The 16,902-nt window shown below is 39.6% G+C and overlaps 1 protein-coding gene across 1 annotated transcript in view; it reads left to right on the top strand.

Annotated features, from left to right (window-relative positions):
* The window catches only part of grin2ca (glutamate receptor, ionotropic, N-methyl D-aspartate 2Ca), a 47,259-nt gene that overhangs the window by 17,759 nt on the left and 12,598 nt on the right, over nt 1-16,902 (top strand). The window contains exons 3-5 of the mRNA XM_026354029.1: nt 2,955-3,556; nt 7,864-7,978; nt 12,239-12,450. Of these exons, the coding sequence (XP_026209814.1) occupies nt 2,955-3,556; nt 7,864-7,978; nt 12,239-12,450 (929 nt within the window). The remainder of the gene's footprint in view (nt 1-2,954; nt 3,557-7,863; nt 7,979-12,238; nt 12,451-16,902) is intronic.

The raw sequence follows: 16,902 nt of genomic DNA, 5'->3' as shown, positions 1-16,902 counted from the left end.
TAATAAATTCTTGAGTCTGCCTATTGGAATAGAAAAATCTATTGATGGAAATTCATATTTGCTAACTGCGTCTGCTACTTTGACTTCATTCCCTAAAACCATATGCCTCCGAGTGTTTTGTGCATGCTTTGCACACTGACACGGCGGTCGTGACTTCAGGCTTTGAGCTGCCGCTGAGCCTGTGGTCATGCCCCAGGCTCATTTGGACTACGCTATCAGTCTGCTCATTTCTAATTGAGCTGCTGACATTGTAGTTTGCAGAGTGCTTTACTCTGATGGACCTCTGGGTTGACAAGCATGTACAAGGCAGACAGAAACATAAGTACACAAACACAAATTGCTGCACACACACAAGTCGACATCTTATCACCTTGAAACATGAAACCAACTGAGTGTGCGCTTTTGCCGATCCAGGAATGGGCAGCGACGCGTACAGGAATAAGGCAATAACTCTGACAGATTTGCTGTAGTACAGTGAAGAGAAGGAGAAAATGAGTAGATTTATATGATCTTCTCAAGCTTTTCCGTGACTAACCTGCATAAGATCCCTGCAGCCAGCCGGACTCCAGAGCAGTCTAATCCATCCCAGCCCACAGCAAGTCCCTCGCAATGAGCAAAAACTAATTCTTGCTGAAAACAGCATGTCACTTATGTGAATATTAATGAGTCATACGTGGGACCAGGCACTTTTAAGTAAAGATACAGGTTTTGGGATTTCAATGAATTAAAAGTGAAAGACAGTCACCAAAGAATAAATATTACTCTTTCATTATATTCAATGGTGTGATAGGTTTAAGAACAATTTTAGATAAGACAACTAATGTTTCAATTAATAAATAAATGATAAATCAAAAAAAGGCACGAGTGTCTATAACCCCACTTCAGTGTTTGGGGATATAAAGCGCCTAAGGAAACAAGGGCAGTGACAAATGAAACAAGGCAACAGAAAAGGAAAAAATATTTCCAGAGGCATGAGCACTGTACAGTCAGACACAAAGTCAATGGATTTAGCCATGACGTCTGAAATCGTAACACACTCATACATCACACGAGCGCTGAACTCCTCTCAAGGACAATGAGGAGACAGGCTGAAAACGAACACAGGCCTGTTACCGTCTCAGGACACTGGACTCTCCATTTTCTGAGCTCGGAGACACCGGCTGCCAGAAGTGGAGAGGTTTTCCTCAGAGGGAGAGGGTCAAGAGAGGGCCACATATCTGTCAGCCTGGCGGAGGCTTATTAAAAAGAGCTTATTTAATGAGATCATTTATTTTTGCTCTAAAAAGATTAGAGGCAATTTCAGACTGAATCTAATTAGTGGTCTTAATTTGGTGCAAAAGAAAAATTAACAATTTTCACAAAAAAGCTGATAACCACACTGTGTTTACTTGCTCTAATGTCATGCTACTACAACTGTTTGCTACTAGAACGGGTTTCATACATTTTCATTAGCCACTAAAAGACTTAGAAAGTATCCTGCAAATGTAAATAAGTAATTAATGGCAGCTTTGTATGACAATTAATCACAACTGCAGTTGTAAACATTAAAAAGTTGACAAATGTCATTCATATCTTATAATAGAAACAATTCATTAATTAGTCATTAACTAATAATAAAGCCACCAATTACAGTCAATAAACCTTCAGTATATTTCTTGATTTATTTCTTCTTATTAATATTATATTAGGAGAAACCTTGATATTAGTTTAAATAGCACATTTTATTATTAGGTGTCATTTGGAGTCAATTAATTTATGAATGAATAATGTTCATAGTACAGTTGTGCATTATTAATAAATGCTTGGCCATGGGTACAAACACTTTCTCTGGAAGATACCTGCAGAACACTTGTATCAGAAGGAATTTATTATAAACTTATGAATATTTAGTTTAAGATAGAAATTATTATACTTTTGCAAGTTTATGCTTGAAAAACATTGCATTGTTCATTTTAAAAAAAAGTGTTGTGATAAATGGTTTCTTCATTCCACCAGAAACCCTCTCAGGCTTAGCTTTATTTCAGGTGCAAGAATAACTATTATGTTTTAGTGTCGAACAGAATGTACCACAAAAGGCGTAGTAAACTACACAAATGCACACCGGCCCAAAAAGCACGTTCCCACAGAGAATCATCACAGAAGGAGCGGCTATAAAACAAGGCATGCATTTTTCAGAGCATCACAAACCCAGTGAATTGATTCTTTTTATCATCAGAGTTTGATTTACAGTGTTTGGTCCGGTATCATTTTGAAAACACTAGAAGAACCACAGGATCACAATGTTTTATCCCTATTTATGTGTGCAGAGCACCAAGAGGTGCCGCTGGAGGAAGGTGCTAGAGATGCTTAAATGATGATAGTATCTGGGTACATGTTGGAACAAGCTACTTCTTCTTTGATTCTTTCAAATACCCTGCAAATGCATTTGACCACAGCCACATAAGTGGTGTCACATCTCAAATTCACTATTCAGTGCTGATTTTAACTACCACTTGACACTTTACTAGATGCTACAAAGTATTTCTCCCTCATCTTTCTTTTAAAAATATAGTTAAATGAGAAGTCATGCACATTCCTTTCTCAAGGTCGCTGCATTTGCAGATAAGACACATGAAACACGGAGCACAGACTACCCACATTGATAGCGCCATCCCTCAGAATTTGCTAATATGGATGGTGGCCAGTGGTTAAGCGGCAAAAATAAGACGTGGATTTAAATGATAAATGGGTCTGCAGCTCCTGCAACTCACTTCTCTGTGCGATACTGATGACTATAAATTACATGTGTTCACCCTCACGGGTATAAAGAAGGTTCTCCAGAGCTGTTATTATACAGACCAAATTAGAACAGGTGTGTTAATGGTGCTTGTTAGTCGGCAGCTAATTGTGTGCAGTGGGTTAACCGTCTACATCGTTTATCAGTTCTTTTAAAGCCATGTTTTCTCTTCCTGCAGGGTGAAGGCTCCAACTTCCTCCAGCTGGGCTCCTCCATCGAGCAGCAGATCACCGGCATGTTTAAGGTGATGGAGGAGTATAACTGGGACAGCTTTGTAGTTATTACCAGCCTTTACCCGGGCTATGAAACCTACGTGGATTACATCAAGTCCTTCACTGACACCAGCTACTTCATATGGGACCTTCAGGACGTGTTGACCTTTGATATGTCTCCTGACAGCATCAACGACATCCGAGCGCGAAGACTGTTGCAGCAGATTGATGCCCAGGTTCTGTTGGTCTACTGCTCTCATGAGGAGGCCCAGTACTTGTTTTCCATGGCAGCTGAGGCTGGACTGGTGGGGCCAGGCTACATCTGGATAATTCCTAGCCTGGCTGTTGGAAATCCAGACATGCCCCCACCTGAAAGCTTTCCTGTGGGGCTCATCAGCATCATCACAGACAGGTGGAGGATGAGTCTGAGGAAGAGGGTGCGGGATGGCGTGGCCATTGTGGTGAAAGGCGTGCAGAGCTTTCGTAAGCAGAGAGGCTTCATTCCTGAGGGCCACAGTGACTGCAACAATCCCATCAAGCCCTCAGCTGCTAATGACACTCTGTTCAGGTAAACTAAGTATAGAATTAGTTGTATTGAATCTTGATTTAAATGTAAATGTAATGAATATATAGTGGTCCAAGTATATTAGAGATGATGAATTTGAATTTCAGACATCACACTGGTCCAAAGGAACTGTCTGCAAATCTAACATGGTGTGGTGAGGAACATCTCAGGGCAAAGGTATAAAACCCAATCATGAAGTTTAGGGTTCCTTATTATTTTTATTCTCAGGCTCACAATTGGCTGCCTTCTGTTATTTATTGTACTTCTGTGATTAGAGGTTTTATGTTTGAAATTGAACTCTGTTCAAAAAATCAAAATTCTCCTTAGTAAACTACTCAGTGCAGCAGAAAATATAATGAGATTGCAGGAACGATATTTGGGCTATTGCTGAAAATCTACATATGATAATAAATATAAATAATAGAGTAAGATCACACCAGAATACTTTATTAAACTACAACTGCTGTGTCCTGTGCGTAAATGCGCAATTCCCCTTCTCAAAAGTAATGTTGAGTCAAAACTGTGAGAGTTGCTGCAATTCTGAAGATGTATTTGACCTCTCTCTGGACGCCAGATAGCTTCTGGCTTCTACTCCAATTCTTACCACCGGCCCAAAGACTTCTACAGTCTTTTCTTTCATATTATTTTTTAAGGCTGGTATTATTTCTCTCAGTATTCCAGAAGGCCAGTACACCACTCCACCAGTCAGGGAGTGTGAGGATCTAACAGTGTTTCATAAGTTCTCTGCGGAGACGACAGAACCTGAAGAACAACCATCTCAGCAACACTCAATAAATCAGACCTTGGTGGTTCCAGTTTGCCGAATGGCCTGTACAGTAGTCTGAGAGAATCACAAAAATGACTGCACCGATGACACAAACAAAAACTTTGGGCAAATTTCCAAGCACTATGTCGGGCAAACATCGGGCACTGCTCATCACCTGGCTAATACAGCTCAGGCAGCACTGGAGTGGCTTCAGGACAGGTTTGTGACTGTCCTTGAGTGGACCAGTCAAAGGCCATACTTAAGCTCCATATAACATCTGTGAAAAGGCATGAAGAAGGAGGTGCACAGATGCTTCCCATCCAATCGGACAGAGTTTAAGAGGATCTGTCAGGAAGAATGGGATAATCTGCCCAAATCCAAGTGTGAGAAGCTTGTAGAGACTTACCTAAGAAGACTCAGAGATGTAATTACTGCCAAAGGGGCTTCTACACAGTGCTGAATTAAGGGTTTGAATACTTTTATAAATGAGACCTATAACGTGTGATCAACTGTAATGATCCAGCCTGAGCTGTAAAGTGGGGAAACCTGACATGTTGTAAAAAAATTAAAGAAACTGCTAAATAGAAAAGACTTCCCCATTCCTATCACTTTTAAAGTCTGGCCTTGGTACACTTGGTCATTATTTGAAGGGTTTCTGTTACATTGTTTCTGTAAAAAAAACTCTTCACGTTAAAATCATGTTAAAAGAGGATAAGAACGCTTAATGACCAGTATCTGTTTTACTGGGAAAGAGTGCAAAGACTGGTCACTAGGGCCAGTACTCATGAACACAAGAGTAAGTGGCAAAAATGACTTACAGTCTGGAGGCTCCATCCAGGGAAACAACTTTTCACCTGCTGCTGTTAATGGTGCTAATAGTAGACAGGAGATGTGAAACCTTGTAGTGATAGGCTATCTCATGTATACTTTATAGTGTCTTATTTGTAATGTTCAGCTATAAAGCAGACACTGAGGGTAATACTTTACTTCTAAATTGAAACCCTGAGTATTATAAACTCACACAACATGCCCAGCTATTACTGCAACTGTAAAATATGAACTAAGATCCAAATAAAGCACAGGACTCGCGCCTCTTGTTTATTTAATGGTCATTTCCATTAAAAGCCATATACTATGGATGCTGGCCGTACAGCTTAAACAACAGACAATAGATATTTGGCCACTGAACTCTTAAAACAATTTTAATTGCCCTACAAAATATTGTTTTCTGATCTGTTGCTTCTGTGACTCATTCAAAATTCAAAACTCTATGGTTAATGGAAGTTCATGAATGATCGACGACAAAACAAATATGGCTGACTGTTAGGGTCACATTTTGTGTAACTCTGCTCTTACACTGAAAAGAGAACAAGAAGGGAAAAAATATAAATAATAAGATATAAAAACACAGGATAATATGGAGCTACAGTATAGATGGGTAATTTGTGCGTCTGTTCTCCAGTAGTCTATATTGCCCTTTAGCTACAACATGTAAAATACACTACTCCAGTAATATTAACACACACTCACTCATATTTAAAACATATAGCGTGAGAGCAGCTCATGCAGGAAATCATAATATGGAGCAGCTCTCACTGCAAGACAGTGAACCAAACTTTCATACATGCCACTTAAACTGAACGTCAAACAACAGGAATCAGGGCAAATGAGGGCTAAAATCTGACGTCTGCCTGGTTTCCTGAGAGTTTCCTGAAAACAATATGCTACTTCTAACTTGACTTCTAATAAAGAACATTATATTCAGAGTCAAAGGCGATCGGAAAAACACTGAGTGATTTAAATTCAAATGTAAATTTACATTCAAATGTCTGAATGAACAACCAATTCTCGTTGCTTCTTCCCTCGTCTCAATTTACATTCTTACGTAATTATTTGCATAATCTGGTTTAGGACATACAAAAGAACATACGATGGTCAGGAATCACTTTGAGAATACCTAGTCTGTCTAATCTCTGATTCAAAGGGAACAGTAATGGCTCTGGTTTGCATCTGTCAGACCTGAAAAAAAAAAGAGGTCAACAGTTTATTTATTCATGACTTTCCATCTGTTTGGTGTTGTGCAGCACATTTTATGGCTCCTGTCACTCTCCCAAACTGTGGTCTGTCCCACTGCCATCTATCTCCCCAGCACTGAGTGCTCCCCTGTATATCTCCTGGTGACTGTGAGACAATTTATGCCTAACGGTGGGACTTCTCTGCATTTAAACCATGCCTAAATGACAGGGAGCAACTCTTCTTTTATTGGAGCCAGAAAAGAAAAACTGCTTCTCCAAGATCACCTTTTGCTTCATATTGTACAAGGTCATTCAGAGAGACCTGGAACATGCTGTGTGTACAACTGTGTGTGTGTTGTTGTGCTTCAGATGGCGGGGCTGCCAACAGGACATCATCAGACACTCCTCTTGCATTATAAAACATCACTCGCTCCCTCTGATGTCACAAGTAATTTTTCAGATAGTCTTCAGGGCCGTAGGGGGAGACAGCTTTTCTCTTTGTAAACCCAAACCGTCCATGAAAAAGTGGAAATGTTGAACATTATCTCATGCTTTGATACTGTACAAACCTCCTTTTAGACTTTCTAAACCCAGCAGGCACAATTTGAGTAGCAGCAGCTCATGTCAGTAACGTGAAGGTCGGGGAGACAGAACAAAGCACTTCTTATTAGCTTTATACTCAGTCCGCGCAGATCAAACATTCACATCCAGCTCAGTTCTCGGAGTTGAGCGCACTTGATTGGAGATTTTCTTTTATTTATTTATTTTGATAAAGAGTCAGCTCACCTGTTAATGGGATTATCCCCAGATTACTAGATTAAATAGGTTTTTCACACAGACCAGCCTGAAGGCTATTCTCATCTCAGCAGGCTTTCATCACCTCTGCTGGAGTGACGGATGAGGTGAGAGAAGAGCGCCACAGGTCTAATATAACAGGATGTGAGTGATGAAACAATGGAATCAAAGGAGACAGATAACTGTTTTCTCCGCAGTACACCTGCTATCAGGACACCTTGAGTCTCCATTGTGAAAACATTTTACAAATGGTGGGAGATTTTTGGCATTGATGACAAGGCGTAACATTATTTTATAGTTGTCTTCATATTTAAATTGCACTTTATTTGTGACATTTAATAGACACTAGATTAATTAATCTATGTAGATGTTGTCCTTCTGAGGCCAAAATATTTAAAGCCATATACCATATTCACAATTATAACCTGAAAATAGGACTCATATTTCTTATTCTTAAGTACCTGAGAATACCCTTGTCTTACTAAATATATCTAATAATAAACTAATTATTTATGGTTTTATACTGCTGGTCAGAAAACAATACCACCTTATACATAAAGAAACCTTGATGGGCATTTTTAAGTGTTTTTATTTAAGTGTAATTTAAATATATATACATGATACAGTATGGATTGTAGGTTAAATACAAAACAGTGCAAGTGATGCAGTCATTTGATTTATTTTATATTTCATTTTTTTAGTCAAGCTCACTGATTATCTTTGTTTCTCTTCAGGCACATGATGAATGTAACCTGGGAACACAATGACTTCTCCTTCAATAGTAACGGTTACCTGGTGAATCCATCCATGGTAATCATCACTCTGGACAGAGAGAGACAGTGGGACAAGGTGAGCTTTTCACAACACGTGGCTTTTCTACATTTTGTGTACACATTTTATGTCTCTGTGAATGTTTCTCTGTGATTTTAATTCATAAATCAGGAAATAGAAGAGATCGGATCTGCGGTTAAATTTCACTGACATCTTTCTCTGCATGCCAAAAAGCAGAGTGATTTCATCCCTCACTGGTCTCTTTGTAAAGACTAGTTAGAGGAGAAAGAGCTCCGCTGATACCAATCAACCTCCCAATAAAGGATCATCGCCCAACCACACACATAGAGTGCTACATCATTCACTTCCTCCCACCCTCCGCCATAACACACAATCAAATAAAAATAAAATCCATGCACACATTTCTGTCAGGTAACTTTGCTGCAGTGTGCTGCCTCATCGACTTGTTTGGAGAGTAAAACATTCATTTTGTGGCAGGCTCTGTTGTGGACACGACACTGGAGGGAATTCACCCCCTCAGGTGGTTGAATAAAAGGTGTTTAATTAAACATCACACAGCAAATAAACAGCTGCAGGCATTTCAAAGTTAATTATATAGTCATATTGATATTTTCAGGTGCTGCTTCCTATTAATTTTCAATATTTTACCAAGCATCTGGGCTAATAGGAAGCTGTGATTATATTAGAAGCCAACAAACTATTTGGGTATGAAAGCAGACAGATTATTTCCTCAAATCAATACAGCAGCATGGTCCCATACGGTAAACGCAGTCAATGTTGTTTAATGACAATTACTAATGGAAGCCTGTCAGCCAAAGATTAATTTATGTTGAATCCGACAGGTTTTGAGTAAAGATTGTCTACAGTATGGTTGGAATAAATAGGAACTGGGTATTTAGAGTGAGCCATATAAGCTGGCCTTGTTGAACTAATTGAACTTATTAATGCTATTACAATTAAAACTGCATTGCACATTTACTTTATTGCAAAATGCGCTTAAGTAAAGTTCCAGCCTGCAATGTTAACTGCTCCCCCATCATCCCCTCTGGTGCACTTGAGCAAGACCTTTAGTCTAAACTACCCCAATGGTTGTACTGGGGCAGCTTCCAGGTGTGAATGTGATCGTGGCATGTGTGTAAATAGGGTTGGTATCAGCTCACTCTGCAGTATCAAACCTACACGTGCTACCGCTGCTGAGTGCACATGTAGTTGCTAAACTGTTTCCTAAAATACAATAACGGTTACTGTTTGGGTCTGTCTTCAGTTTGAGAAGAGCAACCAAAACATAAGGTGACATTCATGCAAGAATATTCCTTAATATAATACGGGACATAATAACACAGGCTGGCAGATCTTGATGAGTGCCAGCCGACATTAGTTTACATTACCGACAGAGACACACACATACTGCATGCAAGATGCTGCTTTGGATATGAAAGCAGACAGAAGCTAATATGATTAATGATGACTCAGACAAGTGTTTGAGGAAAGTTAGAGGGGAAAACAACAGGAGAGTGGCTTTACAGTTTGTTTGGACAGCTTTGACACAGACGCACACATGCTAAATGAAAGATGCTGCTTACTGGTGTAACAGGTCAAACTTCACTTCAAGTATACATGCATATACTTTAACATACATACAAGCCTTTGCATTTAAAGATATTGTCTTCTTCTGAGTAACAGAAGAAGTTTGACATCAAAATATGATTATGAGACAAAAGAAAACATTTCAGCTTTTATTTATGTCTGAATCCGATACACAACTTAGAAGATAGCACCTTTTGTTTGAGCCCACCCATTTTTCGTGTGAGGAAGGAGTGTGAGGCAATCTCTTTTCTGTATTTAAGTTTCTGTAGCCTCTAGCATCTTTTCTCTGTAAGCTAGAAATCAATTCCATCTTTTCAATGCCTTTTTCTGTGCTTTCTCATTGTACACGTTGCAGCACAGCCAATCTGTTTCATTCCTACCTCACCAGTGCATTAACCAGAGTCAGTGTCACATTGTACCGACTGATACCTTGCATTACGCTCCTCACTTTTTTTATTTATGTAATTTGCAACTTCCCATCCGTCACTGTTTAACAGCTTCCCCAAAAGATCTGAAAAGATCCTAAAAGTAAAGCTAACTTTTGGAAGATGCAGGGAGAGAATTACAAAAGTGTGGTGACAGAGTGAAGAAGCCCAAGAGGAGGATGGGGAAGTGTTCCTATCACTGCTGTTATCTGGCAGGGTGATACACAGAACTGAAGAGCAGGTGTATATCTATGCAGAGCACAAACTCTGAAAATTACCACCTCGCCAGATGAAGAAGAGATTGTAAACAGGCAAAAATAAAAATAAAAATCTAACTTCCCAGTGGATTTCTAATAATACGTGCCACTGGAGTGACAGTTGCTAAATATTTTGAGTTTCCAAAGAGAATTGTACATTTTAAATCAGATCTGCAATGTTTTTCCTTCTCCTGTCAATCAGAGATCACTGACAGTACTTTTAATGTGCTGTGTAAAACAAAACAAGAAAGTCTGCAGCTTTTTCCAAAATGAATGACTAATGAAGATCTTCTTCCATCTGAGTGTAGTGTTCTGAAATGTTTAATTCCTGATTGACTTGACTAAATACCCACGTGTGGAGCAAAAAGCAAATGGCAGATCTGTTGAAATGACTGACAGGAGAGAGGTATTCTGCAGAGAACAGGATATGTGCACATTTCTCTGCTTTCTGTTTTTCCATTTCATTTTGATAAGCTGTACTGACTGGTGTGATCACACAGGATTGTTCCCTTTCCTGCATAAACAGCAGAGATTATGTGGGAGGAAAAACATTTTGTTCTGACATTTGTTTTTGTTTTTTTTATTATTTGGGGCTCTCGGGGAATTTAATAACATTTACAGCAGCACAATCAAGTATTTGGGATCTAGTCCGACAATGGTCATTATCATTAGTCGGCTCATGTTTGCACCATCTATCTCAGCATCAGACGTGAATTTTAGGTGTAATCGATGCATCTACAGCAAACAAGATGCTCGTCTCATATTCCTCCCCCAAAACAGTGACACTGGTAAATGGTGATGATTAAAGACAGCTGCTTCCTGCCAGGCCAAATTCTTTTCATTGGAGTGACTGAGCTGATGCAGGGTTATTGATTTAGGAAAAGCAATATTCTACAGATGTTATTTACACAGATTCATTGTATGAACCTTCTCAGATATCACTCAGTTTTACAGATTAGAGAGTATTACAGAGTCTCTACAGGTCTGGAGTCATTCTCCTGGTTTGATCTAAGCCTTAAGAGAATGATGTATGTTTATGATGTCTGATTGTTTTCACAGTTTCACACAGTGTCGACTGCATGGCCAGCAGTCACAAATGTTTTCTTGGCTGAATGGGAACAGTGGAGAATAATTAGAGCTCAGATTAACGCTCGTAGTTTTAAAATACAAATGTTCAACAATCACGTACGGGTGTCATGGGCGATGTCGTATCGTCACTAAACGTGAGTTTCATCAATCACATGAGACCTTTAAGAGATTTAAACAAAAACATTTAAATCATTAAAATAAGTTGATAATTAGTATATTAATCATATACACAGAACCTCTGTGCCTGTTTTTTTTTTTTTTATCATGTTTCCTGATACAATCGTAAAACCAACACTAGCTGCTTCTCATTACGGTGCCCACAAATGTAAAAATATGTTTAGAATTCAATTGTGGATTTTTGACAGCAGCATTTATTAGCTCCCTGTGATGCACTATAAAGTTAGCAATCAGTGGTTAACTAAGCGCTGTACAGCAGGTCCTCTGTGACCTTCATGCCTTAATTTAAAGCTTGATTTAAACAGCCAGAGTGAGGGAGGAAATTTGTGGAACATGCTACTAAACATGTCACAGCTTCTTCAAATAACTAAGCTTGAAATGATCCATTTCAGATCTTGATTATTCAGCTTGCCTGAATGCTCATTTCCCCACGACATCCAATTAAAATTAGCTACCCTGGTTATATGGCCGAGGGAGGAATTGCTTTCATTGTATTAGATGTATAATTGCACTCTCTACATCCTCTGTGAGTCAAAAATCAATTTCCTCAAAACTGCCTATGAGTTTAAGCTCTCCACGCTGTGCCAGGTCCAGATGCACAAATCACAAAGATGTGCGATAAAAGTGTAATAAAAGTGTGTACAGTCAGAGAATTGGGGACAAATGTATTAAGATTGAAGGTCGAGATAGACGTGGTTATGTAGTCATGTCCTCACTAGTTACGGTGCAGAGATTTTTCACTTGCACATGTTCATTCATCCCTCCTCTATCAACTCCCTCAGGTGGGGACCTACGAGATGGGAATCCTGCAGATGAGATACCCCGTGTGGCCGCGGTACGGCTCCTACCTGGAGCCGGTGTCAGATTACAGGCACCTGACAGTGGCCACACTAGAGGAACGGCCTTTTGTCATTGTGGAGGCAGTGGACCCTGTGACTGGTACATGTGTCAGCAACACTGTACCATGCCGACGACAGTCCAACAGGACAGAGGCGTAAGTGATGCTGCAACACTTTGCATGACCGTCAAAGGAACACATACACAATTAAAACTTGGGGATGTTACAGCGGTACTTATTCTACCTCACAAATGAGTGCAGACACCAGCGTGCAGAGAATGCATTAGCAATGTAAAGTTTCATTGCAGCATTAGGGTTAATTAATTAGACTTAGCTTGTCATTTAAACACCAGTAAAAAAAAAAAAGGAGAATGCTTTTTCATTGCTAATAAAAAGAACAAGAAGAGATGGAAGATTTAATAAAACATATGCTACCCTTGGATCTTAGATGGAATCTTTATTGTCCCTTAGGGGTAAGGAAAACCAGGAGTTGTTACAGTGGTTTTGCTACAGTGGCAGGGGTAACCACTCGAGGGGCACTATCCTGCTTGTTTTCCAACCATCCCCTCACTTACAGCTTTTGATTGGCTGAACACAACAGATCCAGGTATTGTAGTCAGCAGTGGATCAAATCTCATTGACCAAGTTTTTTTTTTATTATATTATATCAATAATTTAAGAAAACCTTTTGAACCAGAAGTTCCAATACACTGGATTAAGGCCAAAAAGACAGCAGGCCAAGTATAGACCATTTTAAGTCAAAGAAATCATCCTATGCAAAGCCACTTTATCACTGCACAGTCCCCCTCTTACATGTTAACATGCTTGGCATAATTGATTTTGTATCTAACTTGAAAGTGTCGTTAGGGATGAGATTAAGAGGCTCTTCCCCTGCCATTAACCCAGGCATGGCTTCTTATCACTCAATGAGGTAAGATACTCATTAGGCTGCTTGGCCAGAGTGCAATATCCAAAGGAGCACCCTGTGACTCAATCAGGAAAATATATGTGCTGCAAGGTGGAGTATCAATTAGATGGGGCAATTAGGCCATGTCATCAATCCTGAACACCTAGAGACTGCTATTGGTGTTCATTAGTAAGGAAGAGAAGAACTGGTTATTATCCATTAATGACAACGGCGTTAACAAGGTGAAGGGAACATAACGTCCCTTTTGTGCTGTAGAGCGCCGTATGGCTTAATCACTCATGCTGACTTAATCAATTATTCAGAATAAAAAGTGCATAATTCTCCTTGTCGAACAACGGAACATTTTCGTACAGCTGCGCAACAACTCAAGACACAAGCAGATAAAATCAATGAAGGGTTCACTGAAGCAATCTGCACTTTGGTCAACTAAGCACTGAACATTGCAATCAAAGGTGAAGAGCTACCTTTAGATGCTTCTCTGACTATCCAATAGCCAAAGTAAAGATGGACGTTTGAGCATAGTGTGATTAGAACAGCATGTAGTCATCATTTTTAATCCGAGGATTTTTTTTAATGGTTGTTTTATCCCCAACAGCAGTTCAAAAATAAAAAATAAAAATCAGACATTACAATTACATTTGAAATGTCGGGGCAACCAAATGTTGATCATTTTACCTAAATGATTAATAAATCATCAGTTTTGCCTGCCCAGTAGATCCTCTATCTAGTTCTCATTCATCCTAAGAGAGACCTGAAAAGCAGGCACCATTTCCCTGCACAGGTTTGACTCAAGTTGCTCAAAACAGTTAACACAAGATTTCCCCTTTGAGTCAGACAAGTCCTCCTTGTGAATATGAACTGCACAGAGCACGCTGGCAGAGATTCATTCAGAGCTAATGTCCTGATGAAGGGTGGTACTGACCCAGGAAGATAATGCCAACATATATTAGCTGAGTTCAATATTAGTTAGATCTTAAGATGATTTAATTCAAGCGGAGACTGAGTACAGCAGGGGATGAGTTTCTTTGGATGAGATTGTCGGAGCAACAGCACAGAAAGTTTCTAAGCAACTTTACATACTGGTGAATTCACAAGCAACTGAAAAATGAATAATGCTGATAGGTAGAATCCTTGCAGTACATTCATGTTATTCGATCAACATAGCACTTGCTCCAGCCTTGGTCACTATGTTAATGCTATCACATCCTTTCTTCTAAACTTGGCTATGGCCCAAGTAATTTCCCATTTGTGCTTTGATTTGTCTTCATATAAAAGAAACACAAACATTTTGGCGAGTGCTGTGTGACAGCTGATAGGTGGCTTCGATTGGGTGTTTTCATCCAATCAAAAAGCTGACTGGAAACAGCTGCTGTCAGCTTCTGCTTAGCTGAAAACACCTGATCCAGGTAATCAGCAGTGTGTTGGACAGGGACAGTTGTAAAACAAGCAGGACAGTGGGCCTAGTGAGGACCTAGATGACCCACTACAGGTTCTGGTTTTTAAAAAGTATTATTTGGATTGCACCTTTATTTGTCTTGTCTAATTGTCTTTAAAAACTGTATTCTGTTTATTCTGTGTATATGTAAAACTTTATTCATAATTAACGTCAGACACAAACCTACCAGCCCAATAAACACATCTGGCCACAGGAATTGTGTGAGGTCAAAAGAGCAGCAGACTGTTTTATGAGCAATGTTTATGGGTATTAATTTTCTCAACAGACTTTAGATTATCAGACTAAGTCATCATTGTTTTTGTTCTTTTCATTTATCGTGACACCACTGGAATAAATCTTGTGATCCCTTCTGATTCCAGCTGTTTAGTACGCATCTACGTTTTGTCACATTTGACAAATCTGCGCAGTTGAGGGAATGGAGTGGGACTTTGCAGCCCCTAATTTGATTTAAGCTAATAAAGCAGTTTTGCTTTCATACAAAAAAAAAAAACTAAATCACCAGGTGGTGATTTACAACAAGACATACTCAGCTACACAGATGTCCACTGACACTGTAGCGCACACACTGAAAGATCTGTCACACGCTGCTGCCTGGACCTATTCTTAGAGCAGCTTCAAAACATTATTCTATGAAAGTCCACACTTTGAATAAATTACAACACACACACACACACATTTGCAACGATTCCCAAACCCCCATTTGAACGCAATTGACTGCCGAGCCCAGCCCTGAACCCTGGCAGCTGGTGAGACGTGGGATGTTGGGACTACAGTGTTTACTTGCAGTCTGTCGTGGCAGCCTTGTTTTCCTCTAAAGTGTTCATTTGTTTCCGTTTGTTGTGGCTCCGCTCTGCCTCATCTGTTGGTCTCATTGCCTCCTGGTCCTGATGTGTGGGTGCAGAGTCCATTAGTCTGAGGGTCTGGGTTAGGAGTGACTGTCATTAGTGCTCTCAGAGTTGTGAAAACGCCTTCCTGGTTGGCTGTCACATCAGCAGACTTAAGCAGCACCAAGATCACAATGATTAGGACAAGCCTGCACTTTATCTATTAGAGAGGAGACATTGACAGGTTACTGCTGTCACCAGTGAGGGCGCAAGAGGACTGATGGTTGAAGGGGCAATAGCACTCCACCCACATGTATCCGTTTGTTCTCAATCCCAACTGTTGCTTCTGCTTCTAGTTGATTGTCCCACAGCAGCATCTTGGCTGCTGTCCTCCTCCTCTCCTACATCTCTCTCTTCATTAGCATCAGTTCATCCACTTAATGTCAATGTTACTCACTTCCACAAACACTTGACTACCAGGTATATACTATATACTGTGTTAAACTCAACAATCTAGCTGGATTCTAACATTAACTTATTTATACTTGTTATACATCATCACTGACAACATGTTTTTTACAGACGTAAAAGTGTGTCAGTGGGTTTGTGAGCTACTGTTCAGGAAATGATTTTAAAGCACAAACATTTAAGGTTTAAGATCTGCAAAGACTTGCTGACTATTAATCATTTGACCACTTTTGGAAATTGTGGGTCCAGAAAAATATGTTTTTACACTGACCACAGTAAATACAATCACACTGCCAAACCCTAAACAAGTTCCACTGATAAAAATATAAAATGCAAATGAGCTGCTCCTTCGCACAACTTTAGTAATCATAACAATACATGGTTCAAGCGTTGTTTACACTGCAAACCTATGATTAATCATGGACTGAGCCTTTAATTTGCAATTATTTGTTGTTCCTTTAACTAATTACTTACACGTCCTCGGTTAACATTTTAAATACTAATGGAAATGGCAAGGTTGCTATTAGCCAGCAAGGCGTTCAACTTCTGTCTGTATTGTTTGTTTGTAATTAAGTTATGTCGGCTTTGTTTTGGTCTGCCAGCTGTCCATCCATCTGTCAGGGCAATAAAATAATGCACAAGCTTGTGGAGTATTTCCAGCTTTGTCTCCTGCATCCTCCCATCAGAACACGAGATTTAAGGTTGAGGAAACACCTGGTCCTTACCTCCACCACCTCCATTACCTGCTTTGTGTTTACTTCTCAGTCCCTGATTCCTTCTCACTTTTACATTTTTGGAGAAATTAATTGCAAGGACTTGACATATGACAAGAATTGTGATATTGTGATGTCTTTAAACCCTGTTAGTTCAGGCAGAACCTCTGTCCAGTGTTATCATAACGAATAAATGACTAGTTATGAATGTAGAGTAGA

This window comes from Anabas testudineus, chromosome 8 (assembly GCF_900324465.2).
Source record: "Anabas testudineus chromosome 8, fAnaTes1.2, whole genome shotgun sequence".
NCBI classification, from domain to species: Eukaryota; Metazoa; Chordata; class Actinopteri; order Anabantiformes; family Anabantidae; genus Anabas; species Anabas testudineus.
The sequence above is the reverse complement of the archived record's forward strand: the minus strand, read 5'-3'. Positions and strand labels throughout refer to the sequence as shown.